General features: G+C 58.4%; 2 protein-coding genes across 6 annotated transcripts; both read left to right on the top strand.

Moving 5' to 3' along the window:
• The first annotated feature begins 60 nt into the window (after window positions 1-60).
• CNPPD1 (cyclin Pas1/PHO80 domain containing 1) lies at window positions 61-6,869 on the top strand. The gene is given in 9 exon segments (XM_040602578.1): window positions 61-356; window positions 602-704; window positions 3,203-3,284; window positions 3,881-4,001; window positions 4,094-4,222; window positions 4,391-4,452; window positions 4,714-4,831; window positions 5,357-5,617; window positions 5,619-6,869. Coding segments are annotated over 9 exon segments (1,326 nt in total). The 5' UTR covers window positions 61-287; the 3' UTR covers window positions 6,000-6,869.
• A 99-nt stretch (window positions 6,870-6,968) lies between these two features.
• SLC23A3 (solute carrier family 23 member 3) lies at window positions 6,969-12,602 on the top strand. 5 transcript variants are annotated; one of them, XM_040602573.1, is made up of 12 exons: window positions 6,969-7,997; window positions 8,259-8,419; window positions 8,951-9,045; window positions 9,380-9,453; window positions 9,763-9,944; window positions 10,081-10,204; window positions 10,586-10,733; window positions 10,813-11,066; window positions 11,258-11,363; window positions 11,439-11,606; window positions 11,809-11,904; window positions 12,076-12,602. In XM_040602573.1, the coding sequence occupies exons 1-12, from the start codon at window positions 7,890-7,892 to the stop codon at window positions 12,426-12,428; spliced, it is 1,869 nt and encodes a 622-aa protein (XP_040458507.1). In that variant the 5' UTR covers window positions 6,969-7,889; the 3' UTR covers window positions 12,429-12,602. The 5 variants fall into 5 exon arrangements, with proteins under 5 accessions (XP_040458507.1, XP_040458510.1, XP_040458509.1 ...); XM_040602576.1 differs by lacking the exon at window positions 8,259-8,419 and having other exon boundaries at window positions 9,763-9,817; XM_040602575.1 differs by lacking the exon at window positions 9,380-9,453 and having other exon boundaries at window positions 9,763-9,817.
• The last annotated feature ends 660 nt before the right edge of the window (window positions 12,603-13,262 follow it).

Here is a 13,262-nt window from a genome sequence, read left to right as displayed (position 1 = left end):
CCGCGCGTGCGCCCCGGGGAGCGCGAGGGGGGGGCGCGCGGCGCAGGCTCGCGGCGGGCCACGCCCCCTGCACCGGAAGAGGAAGGCGGGTGGCAGCGCTTGGCCTGGCAGCGGCTTCGCCGCCTCCGCTCTGGTCACCGGGCCCGGCCTTGGCCCCGGAGGGGACCGGCCTTGCGCCCTCCGAGAGACTCCGGTACCCGTCGGGCGCCGGAGAGGGCCTGGTAGCCCCGGAGAGGATCCGGCTGCCCCAGGGGGAACCCGGCAGCCCCGCCCCGGGGGCGGGCGGGATGGAGCTGGACGGGCTGCTGCTGGACGAGGAGGGCACCTTCTCCCTCAGCGGATTCCAGGAGTTCACGGTGAGTCCCCCTGGTAGTGCCTGGTGTCCCCGGCGCAGCCTGTCCCCAGCTCTGCACCTCCGCAGGCCCCTGGGCCGTTTCCTCCTCGACCCCTGGCCCGGAAGAGCCCCGTGTGACCGCTCGCCCCTGGCGGAGTTCCTGGGGCCTCTGCCGGGCCCGGTGTTACCCCTAAGCCGCGCTGGGGTGGAGAGTGCGGTATGGGGAGCGCTTAGGGCGTTTCTCACGTTCCCACTGTCTGCCTGCAGTTCTTGCCCAGGCACCAGCAGCTGAGCGAGAGAGTGCGGAAGCGGCTCTATTATGGCTGGGAGAAAGACTGCAGCCTGGATAATCTCTCTAGCCCCGTGGCAGGTGGGTTGCTGAACGTGCCCAGATGGGAATGCTGAGTCAAGGGGGTTGGAAGTAGCCCAAGGGCTGAGACCAACAAGTTGCCCGCTCCATTGCCAGTGCCAAATCCCACTCCTGCCCAGCCTTCCTTGCGCCGCACAGCAGGCAGGATGCCAGAGCCTCATAGCTCCTGCTCTATGTTTTGTTACCCTGTCTGACTCACTGCTGCATTTTTGACACCTCATTGGTGTGCAGAGTCCTTTAGATGGCTTGCAAATTCCTTGAGAGTGAAGGCTGCGTCCCTGTCCCATATGAGAGGTGTCCTGAACAATTTCTTGTGCTCTGCAAAGTACTGGGGAGTTCCTTTACCTTCTAACTGAGCACCAAGGGAACAAGTTCCTGCTGTGTGTCTGTCTGGATCACATCAGGGGTGTTTGGGGGAGCAGAAGGATGCAGCCACGTTTAGGCTGAGAAGCTGGTGCAGGTGAAGGGTGGAAAGGAGTGATTGAAGGCAAGCAGTGGTTTGCTGGAGGGCCTTCACAGTGCGATCATGTTAGCATTTCCCTTAGCTGTGTGCTGGGGAAATGGTCTGAAGTTGTCAAGAGGCTGTGTGTGACTTTACCTCTGCGAGAAGGGGGATGCTGGGCATGTGATGATGGAGCAAGGCTGGGCAGGGCAGCCAGCTGCCAGGGCACTGCTAGTAGTCACGAGTTCTGACACAGGCAGTGTGAGGGAAGCATGTGGCTCATCTTTAGGGTTGGCATTGTGCCTGGATGCGGGATGGGGCTGTTCCGCAGGACACTACCAGTGTTGAAAGTTCAAAGGGCACATTCACGGAAGAGGACTCTGTTGAGGGCTATTAACTATAAAGACTTCCTTGCACCCAGGAAATGTCTCTGCTCCAGCAGCTGGGGGCAGGAGTGACACACAGACAACATGTCTGCAGGATTATGGACTCTTACAGCCTTCTTTAGCCGGCTGTTATCAGCTGCTGTCAAAAAAACAGGACCTCAGACTATGGCATCTGTCTTGGTACAGCTGTGCCATTGCTACATGGTGAGTTTATGCCACTGCTCTTCAAAGGAGATGGTGGGGGATTGTGGGAAGAGTCTAGAGTAGCAGGAGGAGCTGGAAAAGGTCTTTGGCATTGGGGGTTGTTGCAGGAGGCAGTATGGGGCTGGCTGAGGAAAGAGGTTGAAAAGTAAATTTGTTCCTTCTGGAAAGGAAGAACCATAACCACCCTCAGCATGCTGTGGCTGTGAGATGGGGATGATGGTCAGCTGCTTTGGGCCCTCTAGGGCAGGGCATGCTGTCATGGGTTGGATTTGTGGGCTGAAGAATTAGGTTTCACATCAGGACAGAGGCTAGGGGCCCTTGTGTACTTCCCATCACTCAAATTGCTTCTGCCTCTGTGGTGGCACAAAGGTGGCCCCACAGCGGGGAAAGAGAGCAGGAGCAGTGTGGGAGGCTGGGAAGTGCCAGCGGGTGGCTAGAGCTGTGTCTGCCTGTCTGTGGATCCTAGCAGTGATGTGGCTAGAACAACCTGGGGAGGTCATTAGAGGAGCATGTTTCTGACCTTGGTGGCTGTTGTTGGGCAAATAATTCATTTGGGACTGCAGTTGTTCCCTTAGTTGCTGGAGAGTTGTGGAAAGAAGGCATATGGAGAGAAGAGGTTGTGTGGTGATTCTTTCCCTGGGCACTGGAAACACAAGACTGCAGGGATGAGATCTGCTTTCTGTCAGCCAAGGGCTCGGCAGCAAAGTGGAGCCAGTTGCCTGTCAAAAACACTTGCCAAGCACCAGATTGTAGTGCTGTTTGGGATGCTCCCAGCTGGTCCTATTGCATTGAGAAGCGAGACGGGAGCTCCTGAAGCCATCTGCCAGCATCCGTCAGTCTCTGGCCTTTTCAGTGCTTGAATGCTGAGGCACATCTGTGAGCATGGGGGAAATGGGCTGAGATGAGCTGCAGTTACACTGTATTGCTTTTTCCATACTTAGTGCCTGTGGACTCCCGCTCGCATTAATACATTGTCCATTATCATCATCTCGGGAGCAGCAGGACTGTGTTGTGGGAGAGACTGAATCTGTGCTGATGAGCCCTAGAGGAGGAGGATGCTGGTTGGAGGGGAGCAAAGAACTGGGAAGACGTAGTGTTGACATCAGATCCTAGAAAGGCTCTGAAAGGGCTGCCTGAGGTCCTGCGGGGTGAGGGGAGGGTGTTAGCCTTCCTGCAGCTGACCACATAATTCCCCATGACGCAAACCTGCTAATCTGGATCTGGTACTGCCACTGAGCCTTGGACATTTGCATCCTATTCCTGCTTTGGTCTGGCTGTCCTGCCTATTTGTTTGTTCCTTCCTCATCCCTGACTTCTGATAAGGCCTGTCCCACCTTTACAGTTTAATTTAAACTTGAGGGGCTGAGCAAACACCAAGACTCAGTGGTCTTGTGGAAAGAAGGGGAAGGGTGGGGGTGGACTGTGTCATGAGAGGCTAAACCCTTTTTGCTGCTTTCCTGTCCTAGATATTGCCGTGGAGTTGCTGCAGAAAGTGGCTCCCAGCCCTATCCGCAGACTCCAGAAGAAATACGTGTCCCGTGTATCTCGGTAAGAAGCAAAACCTGCTCCTTCATGTCCCGTGTCAGAACTGGGTGCTCTGGTCTCACCTATGACTCACTTCTGTTCCCTGGCCAGCACTTGCTTTGTGCTTAGGCCTGATTAGCGTCAAAGAGGAGCTGGGGGCAGGTGGCAAGGACAGCAGGCACAGTGGCTTCCTGAAACAGCAAGGCCCACTTCGAGTTGGTCCTGCTGTCTGGGATGCAGGAGTGCTCTTGTTACTGGGAGTCTGTACTGGATGGTTCTGCAGCTCACTGGGTAGCCGTGTCTGAACCCTGGGTCTGGTCTTGGCAGCTGAGCCTTTGCAGTGTGTCTGGCTGCAGGCAGGGCTGCTCAGTTTGGAGCTGGCTGCACCTGGGAACAGGAGCCAGGGTTTTCTGCTCTCCACCCTGCATCCCCTGCACTTTCTCTGGCTGCAGCTCAGGACAGCTGGCATAGAGCTGGCAAGGCTGGGATATATCTAGCTGTCTATTTACTAAACCTCCCCACTGCCTACCTGGGGACGGAGCACCTGAGTTGTGCCGCGGTGGCTGGGATGTTTCTAGCATGCAAATAACCTTTGGGTTGGTTCTTGCCCTGTCTCACAGGGAAGCTTGCATCTCACCCTGTTCCATGATGCTGGCGCTGGTTTACATTGAGAGACTCCGGCACCGGAACCCAGAATACCTCCAGCAGATCTCATCTTCAGACCTCTTTCTGATCTCCATGGTGAGTGGTGTGGTCTATGGGGTAACTGGGTTGGAGGGAGGCCTGGAGAAGTGCAGGGGGGACTGAGATCCTGTCTTTTGTGCTGCTTTTAGATGGTGGCTAGTAAGTACCTGTATGATGAGGGTGAGGAGGAGGAGGTATTCAACGACGAGTGGGGAGCAGCAGGGAAGGTGGATGTCCAGACCATGAACACACTGGAGATGAACTTCCTAAGCGCCATTGTAAGTGGCACTGTCACTGCGGCAAACTATTTCACAGGGTGGGGGAAAGGAGGCCTTGAGGGGAGTCTGGATTTCTGTTTTTTCCCCCATGAAGGAATAGGGAAGGATGTGTCTGGGTGCTGGGTGGCCTGTCCTGACTGCGCTGACCTTTCACTCCTGTCCCCACAGGACTGGAGTCTCTACACAGATCCCCGGGAGCTGTTTGAAGTGCTGAGCTGGCTGGAAGGACGGTAGGTGTGTGGGGAAGGGGTGAGCATTTCATCCACCGTGCAGCCTTGGCGCTGCCCCTGCTCAGAGCTAACTCTGCTGCAGCAAAATAAAAGGTACCCATGAGCTTTTGCTAGGCTCTGCAGCTCCCTTCTACAGACCTTGAGCAGGGTCTTCTCCAGGCCTGCCTCGGCTCAAGCTTCTTTGATGGAGAAGGTCCATGCCACATCCACCATTCCCTCTTTTTTTTTTTTTTTTTTTTTTTTTTTTTTTTTTCCCTGCAGTGTGGCAGAAAGGCAGGGCATGTGGCGTGGCTGGTTCACCTACACGGATCTGTGTGTCCTCATGGAGCAGTCCATGTGGCAGCATGTGCTGGGACAGTTCTACCAGCAAGTGGTGAAGGTAAGGGTATGGGACAGCAGTTCCTTGCAAGAACTTGGGACCCAGCAGGCCATGGATTTGGAGCAGGACCCTCTTTTCCACTGGGAGCAGCAGCTTGGTTTATTCCCTGTTGTAAAGGGAAGCTGTCAGAAGCCAGAAGATGCTGATTTGCAGCCGTGCTGCCTGAGGCACTGCAGCCTGGTGCTGGGTTGGTCTGTGCCCTGTGCTGGACTGCAGTACCCACAAGTCATGGTGCAAGGTCGCAGTGGTGGCATGGAGGGAACTGTGTGCCGGCTGGGGATTTAAACAGGAACCGTTCGGTTTTAAGCTGGGGCACTTTGGTTTGTGGTAATTTAGGCCCCGCTTTGAAGAGGCTGTGTGCCATCTGCTGTTAGCACTGTGGCTGTCTGCTCCCCAGCATCCAGCCCCGGTGCTGCTGGTGCCACTTGTCGTCATGGCTGCTGGGTCAGTGTGTGGCCATTCTGGGTCACAGCTGGCTGTGGGGTGCTGCTGGGGAGTCTGGGCTAACAGCTGATCTCTCTGCAGCTGGCCTGCCTCCTGGGTGTGGTGTACCTGACCGGCTTTGCTGCCATCTTCGCCTCTGTCACTGTGGTGCACCGGTCTGTGTGCGTGAGGAGCGTCAGCCCTGCAGGCCCCCGACCTGCGCTGTTCCCTGAGGAGGGCAGCTGCCAGCTGGATGCCCAGCCAGCCCCAGCTCCAGAGCAGCCCCAGCCTGAGCTGCCTGACATCGCTCTAGCCAGCAGCACCCATTGCCTGGGAGAGAACAAGACAACCGAGGAGCCTCGTTGTGGGGGGTGTGACGGCAACTGCGCTTTACCTGTGGAGCAGTGTGATGACGGCTCTATCCTACCCGAAGGTGCCTGACAAGCACCTCCCACCCCAACACAGGAGCCCCCTGCAAGGCCACTTCCAGAGAGTACCCACTGCCTGTGAGAGATCTAACCGTACCGCCCCTGCTGCAGCCCCAGGCCAGCCTGGCCCCTTCGGACTTGCTGTGCTTCCAGCTCCTCCGGTGCTCCACTGCCATGCCTGCTCAGCTGGTGTGGGCCCCACGTGGGATGCAGCCCCCAACCGAAAGGACTGGCTGGACCCCCTGGGGCTGAGGCAGTGCTCCTTGCATACTGCCATGGATCTCAGTAGAATCAAGAGCTTCATTTTTCCCAGCTAGAAGCATGGGGCAGCAGCCCCTTGCCCCTTTCCTCCTAGTGTGACACAACTCACTTCCTTGCACTTCTGGGACCCTGATCCCTGGGTCTGCATGGGGCTGGAGGCCCCTGCGTTAGTTCCAAACCAGCATTTTTGTCTCCTCCACCCAGGGCAGGGGTGTCCTTCACTTTGGGGGCTGCTGGGACAGGTTGGGGCAGAGTTGACTTGCTGTTGGGGTGCTGGGGTGGGAACCTACTAGCTGGAGGGTAGAAATGGGGTGCCCTTGGGCTGGGGTGCTAGGTCAGGAGGGTTGTTGTACCTCTTCCTACAGCAAGTGGGATGGCCCTTGGTGGTGCTGGGCAGAGGTAGGTGGTGTGTGGGATGTAGGATGTTGGGGCTGTGTGTGGAGGGGCTGGGGCGGTGACCCCAGTGCGGGGTGGGGTGCCTGGCTTGGGAAAGAGGAGGCTGAAGGAGCCAGGGAGCGAGCAGCCTGAGCTGGCTGGCTATGGCAGCAATTCCCCTTGGAGGCCAGGCCACTTCTTGGGAGGCGCAAGGGTCACAGCAGAAGGGGACCCTAACGTTGCTGTGCTCCCGGGAAAGGTGGTACCCCATTGGGCTTGGAGGTGGTGAAGTGTGGTTAAGGCTAGCTTCCTTATCCTGCTTGTGTTGGGTGTTTTTAAACTGGGGTGCTGTGTGATCCCATCCCAAACTCCAGCTGTCAGCGGCTGTGAGCAAACCGTGCCTGACTGCTCCTTGGGTGGGGGAGAAAGTACCTTGTCTTGCTGACCAGCCCGGCTCATTGTGCCCCTTCTTTTTACTGTGGATTTTACACCTGTTTTTCACTCTTTTGTAGATGCAAATCTCTTCCAATAAAAGTAATTCTTGCTGTGCACCTGCCTGGTCCTGCTGAGCTGCTCCATGCTGGCAGCACGCATAGTCCAGTGTGGAGCCCCATCAATGCAGCTGTGCTTGCTCTCTGAGCTGGTGTGCAAAGCGGATCCTAGGTGCTGCAAGTGAGCTCAAGAGCACTGTAAGACCTGTCCTGCAGGGCCCAAGAGGGACCAGGCTTCCTGGTGACAGGAGGGATATCAGGTCTGGTGCCTGGGGAAGGCAAGGGAAGTGGGAGTGAGGAGATTCCCCATCCTTGGGAATGTGGGGAATGCATGGTCTCCACCGCTCTTTGCTCTCCAAAGTCTTTCCAGTTAATGAGTGAGCCCCGAGTGGCAAGGGTTTGGCAGGGTCACTGTTGTGGTTGCTGGCACAGCCACCTCTGCCCTGTGACAAAAACAAGCATCCCCTGCCTGTGATCCCTTGGAGTCTTGCATCTTTGTCTAGTGGCAGGATTCAGTGCTTTCCTCCTAGGAGCATGGGGGACATGGTAGATCCCCATCAGAGACCCTCCTAGTGGGGGCACAAGACCCACAGAGGGGAATGGCAGGACCTGGGGGGAGCCTGTGCAGCTTTTAATGGGCTTCTCGGGGCCTGATGGTGGGGAAGGGCTGGACCAGGAGGGCAGTGGAATGCCGTGCTGGGAAGGAACAAGCATAGGCAGGAGGGCACACTGGAGCTGGAGGATGCTGCTGGTGAGGGTGCTCCAAGCTCCAACACCCAATACCCTGTGTACCACAAAAGGCATGGGTGGAACCTGGGCAGCTGGTAGTGTAACAGTGTCCAGTCTCCTGGCATGGGTGGCTGTCACCAGGCCCTTGTGGTGGCAGCCCAGGGTGACACTTGCATTCCTGGCCACAAGGGCAGGTTACTCACCAACTCAAGTTAATGGCTAACCCTGGGGCAGCTCCTGTAGAAGGTGGAAGTTCAGCCATGTGAGGGCTGTGAGGACCCCTGAGGGGTGTAGGAGCCTGCCCCACCCATTCCGTGCCACAAACTGGGAGAAGTGTGGGGAGGCAGCAGCATGAATGGGGGCCACTGTGGTGCACCTGGTGCCAGGAGCCCTGTGCTTGCATCCTGCTCCCTGCAGAAGATGTGCTCCTGGATGCTGAGCTGTTGCTTAGCCCTTCAGGTAAGGGGGGACCATGGTAAGCAGCCACAGAGATGGGGTGGTGGGGAGAGGGCCGAGATCCTTGCAGGTGGCAGAGTGGGGGCCGCATCCTGTCAGGCAAAGGACTCTGGCCATGGTGTGCTGGGAGGGGACTGTGCAGTGGTGGGCTCTGCCCAGGGGGGTATCAGTGAGCATGCATCCACTCAGGGAGGCCAGGCATGGGAGGGTTACAGCTCTGAGTGCCACAGGGAGTTGCAAACACCCTGTCTCTTCCCCGCACAGCACCTAGCCGTGCAGGCCTCCTTGCTCTGCATCTTCCACCTCCTCCTGCTGCCCACCCTGCCTGAGGAGCCATCCCACACCCAGGCCACCGGTGAACTGCTGGCACGCAGCCTCTTTGCCTGTGGCATCTCCACGGTGCTGCAGACCACCCTGGGGAGCCGGTGAGCGAGCGGGACGAAAGGGGTGCAGCTGTTGCCAGGAGGAGGGTGATGCTGCGGCAGGGCATGCCTCTGCCCCCTCTTAGGCTGTGGGAAGACAGGCTTTGCTGGAGGTGGGAAGGGGCACGAGGGCAATCCCTTGCCCTGCATCTCTGCACAGCTGTCCCCTCCCTGCCATTACTGCTTCTCCTGTCTCATGCATTCCTCTAGCAAAACTGCTGTACTTTCCCTCTAGCTCCTCGCTGCCTTATTACAGCATCACATGCAGCTCCTCCAGACCAGCTGGTGCCTGTGCTGCCCACGCCCCACGCAGGGCCTGGGTGTGTGCTTTGGCAAAGCCCCTGACCTCTGTGCACATCCCATGTAGTTCTGCTTGGGATGTGCTAGGGTACATTTGGGACATGGGGTGACATCTGGCCACTTTGGGGTTCTCATCTCCTTCCTTTCCCATGCCTTGCTCCTCCTGCAGCCAGGGCTTTGGGAGCATCCCTGTCCCCTTTCCTCCCTAATGTGCCTTTGCTGTCCTTTCCCCAGGCTGCCACTGGTTCAAATCCCATCGTTCGAGTACCTGATCCCTGCCATAGTGCTGAGTTCCCACCTGTCCCTTGGTGCCACCGTGGACAGGAATGGTGAGTGCAGCCCTGGAGACTGCATCCCACAGGACCTGGGCCATGCTAGTGCTAGGGGAACAGCAGTGCTGAGGTGCATGGAGTAGGGATGGGGGGGTAGTAAGGGATCCCACCTGCTGGCCCCTCTGGTGATAGTGCACAGCACCCTGCTTGCCCCTGAGCTCGCCTGCAACACATCTGGTCACCTCCCCAGGGTCAGTACTTAAGGGGACAGGGATGCTGGCACACTGGCCCTTCTCCAGCTAGCAGCCTCTGTGCTGCATGCTCTTGGGCTCAGCTCCAGGAGCCCAGCATCCATCTGTGTGCATCATATCCTTCCAAAATTCCCTTCCAGGCACAGCCATGGTCAGCATGTGCCCTACACCACACTGCACTGTTGCAGGGGGCCGAGCTGCCTCACTGCAAGAGGTGAGTGCTCCTGAGCTGGGGGTCCCTGTCCTCCTGCTCCACCAGAATCCTTGTTGCCACCTGCATCCCTGCACACCTAGTCCCTTTTCCAGCCCTCCTGGGGATTGCCATGAATGTGGGGACACGTCTTCATTGCAAAGGCAATGAGGATTGTGGTGAATGTGAGTGCATGTGTTCCCCTGAGCTTGGGCGTGAGTGCAGCACAGGGAACAAGTGATGCTACTGGGGTGGTGGGAGTGTGGCCAAGGGAAGGTGTTCAGTTGATCTCCATGTATCCTGCCCCATGGGTCCCATTCTTTCCTCCTGCAGGTCTCTGGAGCCGTGCTGGTCTCTGGGCTGGTTCAGCTGGTGCTGGGAGTATCCGGTGTGTGCGGGTGGGCAGCCCAGCACTGTGGGCCCATGGTCCTGGCCCCCAGCCTCTCCATCATTGGGCTGTCTGCATACAAGGAGGCTGCTTTTTTCTGCTCCACTAATTGGGGGGTAGCACTGCTGTACGTGACCCCAGGGGCCACACGGGTGTGCAGCCCCTGGGGCTTCCCTGTGTCATGGGGATAGGAATGGGGTACAGTGTGCATTTAGGGCCCTATTGCCGTGATGCTGTATGGTGACCTGTGCTCCCTTTCCCAGGTTCATGATCCTTGCTGTTACCTTCTCCCAGCATGTGGGATCCTGTCGCCTGCCCTTCTGTGCCTGGCCCCAGGCTTGGGGGGTCTGCATGGAGCTGTCTGTCCCCACCCTTCGCACGTTCTCGGTACCATGGGTTGTCTGCCCCTCTCCCTCTGCTGAGCCCAGGCTTTTCTCTGAGTCTGGCTCTTTGGTGTGGGGTTAGGTGGGACCTCGTGGCCATGGAACAGAGCTGGGTGCTGGGAGCAAAGACAGGGGTGAGAAGTCCTGGTGCAGCTCCCAGGGCTCCATGGGCACTGCTGAGGGATTGCAAGGGGACCTGTGCTTGAGAGTGTTGGAGCACCAGAGCCTGGGATGCTCACTGCAGGGGTAAAGGGGATGTGGCACAGCCTTTTGAAAGAGGTGATGGGACAAAGACCTGTCTGGTCTGGGGCACAGCAGACGGGGCGCTGGCCAGGGCATGTGGGGAGGAGGGTCCCCTGCTGAGGGTTCCCTTGCTGCCTTGCAGGTACTGCTTCCATTTGCTGGTGTCGGCAGCCTCTGTGCCATCCTCAGCCACCTCCACATCCCCTGGGAATCACTGGACCTGGACATGGCACAGCTGTCCTGGGCTAACAGCACCTTTCATGCCCCTTGGGTCCGCATCCCCTATGCAGGTGGGGGACGGCAGGGCTGGGTCAACCATCCACCTTCTGCCAGGGCCTCTATCATCTGTCTCTTCTCTCTCTGCTGCAGGTGAGTGGGGGTGGCCACTGCTCACCCCTCGGGCATTGGCAGTGGGCATCGCCATGGCCATCAGCTGCAGCGTGAACTCAGTGGGCTGCTACGTGCTGTGCGGGAGGCTGCTGCGAGCTCCCCAGCTGCCCCCCTATGCCTGCAACCGGGGGCTCTGCACAGAAGGGCTGGGCAGCCTCTTGGCAGGGCTGCTGGGCACCCCGGGAGGCACGGCTGCCAGCATCGCCAACGCCTGTGCCACTGGCCTCACACAGGTATGCCCAGGGTGGGGGAGGAAGGTTGGCAGGGGATGAGGAGGCAATGGAACAGGAGGTGTGGGGGACCTGCAGTACCCAGGCTGTCACTGAGCCAGCACTGGGAAAGGCAGGTCTGTATGGCAGAATGGGGGGGACAGAGTAGAGGGTGATGCTCCCCACTCTTGCTTTCCCATCCTTCTTTCTGCCAGGCTGGATCTCGCCTCTCAGTGCAAGTAAGTGCGCTGGTGTGCGTGGTGCTGGGCATGTCCCCGAGGCTGGCAGGGCTTCTCACCCGCATCCCGCTGGCTGTTCATGGTGGGTACCAGGTCCTTCACCCACACTGTGGTGCCCACAGCCTGCCTGGCTCTGCCTGACTCCTGCCCCTCACAGGAGGGGTGCTTTGTGTCACCTACGCCGTGGCCGTGGGTATGGGCATCTCCTACTTCCAGTATGTGGACATTGACTCAGGAAGGAACATCTTCATCGTCGGTTTCACCATGTTCATGGCGCTGCTGGTGCCGCGGTGGTTCAGTGCAGCTCCGGCTCACCTGGCCACAGGTAGTGGGGACATTCCCCAGGCAAGGCAAAGGCTCGGGCTCAGTGGCATGGTGACCACACATCTCTGATGTCCTGGGAGGCTGGGTTAGCTCACAGCAGTGGGCAGTCCCCTCTCCAACCCCTGGATCTGTCATGGCAGCTCCGGCCTCTTCCCCACCACTGGGCTGGGATGTCCTGAGTGATTCTGGCACTGTCTCTGCAGGCTGGGTGCCCCTGGACCTCCTCTTCCTCTCCCTGCTCATGGTGCCTGTCTTCTTAACTGGCTTCTTGTCATTTTTCCTGGAGAACACTGTCTCAGGTGAGGGGGTGCTCTAGGTGCTCTGCCTACATGAGCTCCTGCTCTGAGGGCTGCATCTGGCTATGGGACTGTCCCCGAACCGCCAGCTCTGCTGAGAGTCCCGGGGTTGGTGTGGGAGGGTGCAGCTGGAGGAAGGGGCTTGCGTCTCACTGCCCATTGCCCTGCTTGCAGGAACCCTGGAGGAGCGAGGGCTGCTCTCAGAGCTGGTGCTGTGGAAAGCCAGGACAGGCAGTTGCCACTCCAATGGAGAGAGAGGAGAAGCCAGCCAGGCATATGGGCTCCCTGCTGGGCTGAAGAGGCTGCTGCCATCTTCCTGCAAAGCCTTCCCCTGCTGCTTCCTCTGCCTAGGGAGTGAGGAAGAGGAGGAGAAGGAGGAAGAAGAGGAGGGCAGCCGTGCCACAGAGGTGGGCACTGCTGCCCCAGGAGAAGGGACACACCTGCTCCCCAAACCTGGCTCAGGGGAGCCGCAGCTGGCCAGGAGGCTGAGTGAGATGGAGATGCCTGCATGGCACACCATGGCTTGACCCCATGGCATGGTGACATCTCATGGGGCAATGGGGCTGTGCCCCCAAGGCAGCTTGCAAGCCACTTTGTTCCTTGTTTCTGAAGCCCACATGGACTGGAGGGACCTGTGCTTCCACGCTCCCAGCACAAATCCCATTTCCCTGCTTGGGAGCAAGCTATAAAAACTTTCAACCGACTCTGCCTTTTCTAGGGGTTTCCTTTCCAGCTGGGATTTGCCTAGGAGCTGCTAGCCTACCCTCCCTTGATGCCCTGAGGACTGTGGCTGTGGAGGCTGTAGCCACCTCGTGCTACAGCAGCTGGGGATGTCCATACCACCATCACCCTGTGGACGTGGCTGGGGAAGGGACCGGTGCTTTGGCCAGCCCCAGTGGGCTGTTGCCCCAGGCTCTGCTCACCCCCTGGCACTGTGCTCATGGAGGGCTGCCTGTCCACCTCCTCCCTGCCATGTCCCAGCTGTGCCCATGGCCCCTTGATGTCCATGGCACCAGGTGTATACTAATGCCCTGGCTGTGGCGCATCAGGATGCCCCAAGCTGGGGGTGCAGCTCAGCTCAGTTCTTCAAAGCAGTGAACCCCTTTTCACCTGTAGTGGATGAGTCCTAGCAGTGCTTACCACTTAGATGTCCCTTAGGTATTGCTGTTGTTGCTAAACCAACCAGCAGTGGGAAGAAAACATCGCCTTTGACCCCTGTAATTAAGCTCAGTGCCTGGGTTGTTTCCCACTGTGGGCTGGTTACACCAGCTGCAGCAGAGCCTGCACCAGCCCTGCTCACTGCTCCAGTGTTGACAGCAGATCAGAGTCCATGGCCAGGGCCCTGCGCTGCCTCCACCAGT

The sequence above is a fragment of the Falco naumanni genome, chromosome 8 (genome assembly GCF_017639655.2).
Source record: "Falco naumanni isolate bFalNau1 chromosome 8, bFalNau1.pat, whole genome shotgun sequence".
NCBI classification, from domain to species: Eukaryota; Metazoa; Chordata; class Aves; order Falconiformes; family Falconidae; genus Falco; species Falco naumanni.
This window is presented reverse-complemented; position numbering and strand designations above follow the sequence as displayed.

What these genes read in the sequence shown, in the direction of transcription:
- SLC23A3 (XM_040602573.1), top strand. Translation starts at nt 7,890, where the DNA reads ATGAATGGGGGCCACTGTGGTGCACCTGGTGCCAGGAGCCCTGTGCTT. An exon ending in CAGACCACCCTGGGGAGCCG is followed by an intron (nt 8,420 to 8,950) that starts GTGAGCGAGCGG and finishes TCCTTTCCCCAG; the next exon opens with GCTGCCACTGGTTCAAATCC. An exon ending in CCACCCTTCGCACGTTCTCG is followed by an intron (nt 10,205 to 10,585) that starts GTACCATGGGTT and finishes GCTGCCTTGCAG; the next exon opens with GTACTGCTTCCATTTGCTGG.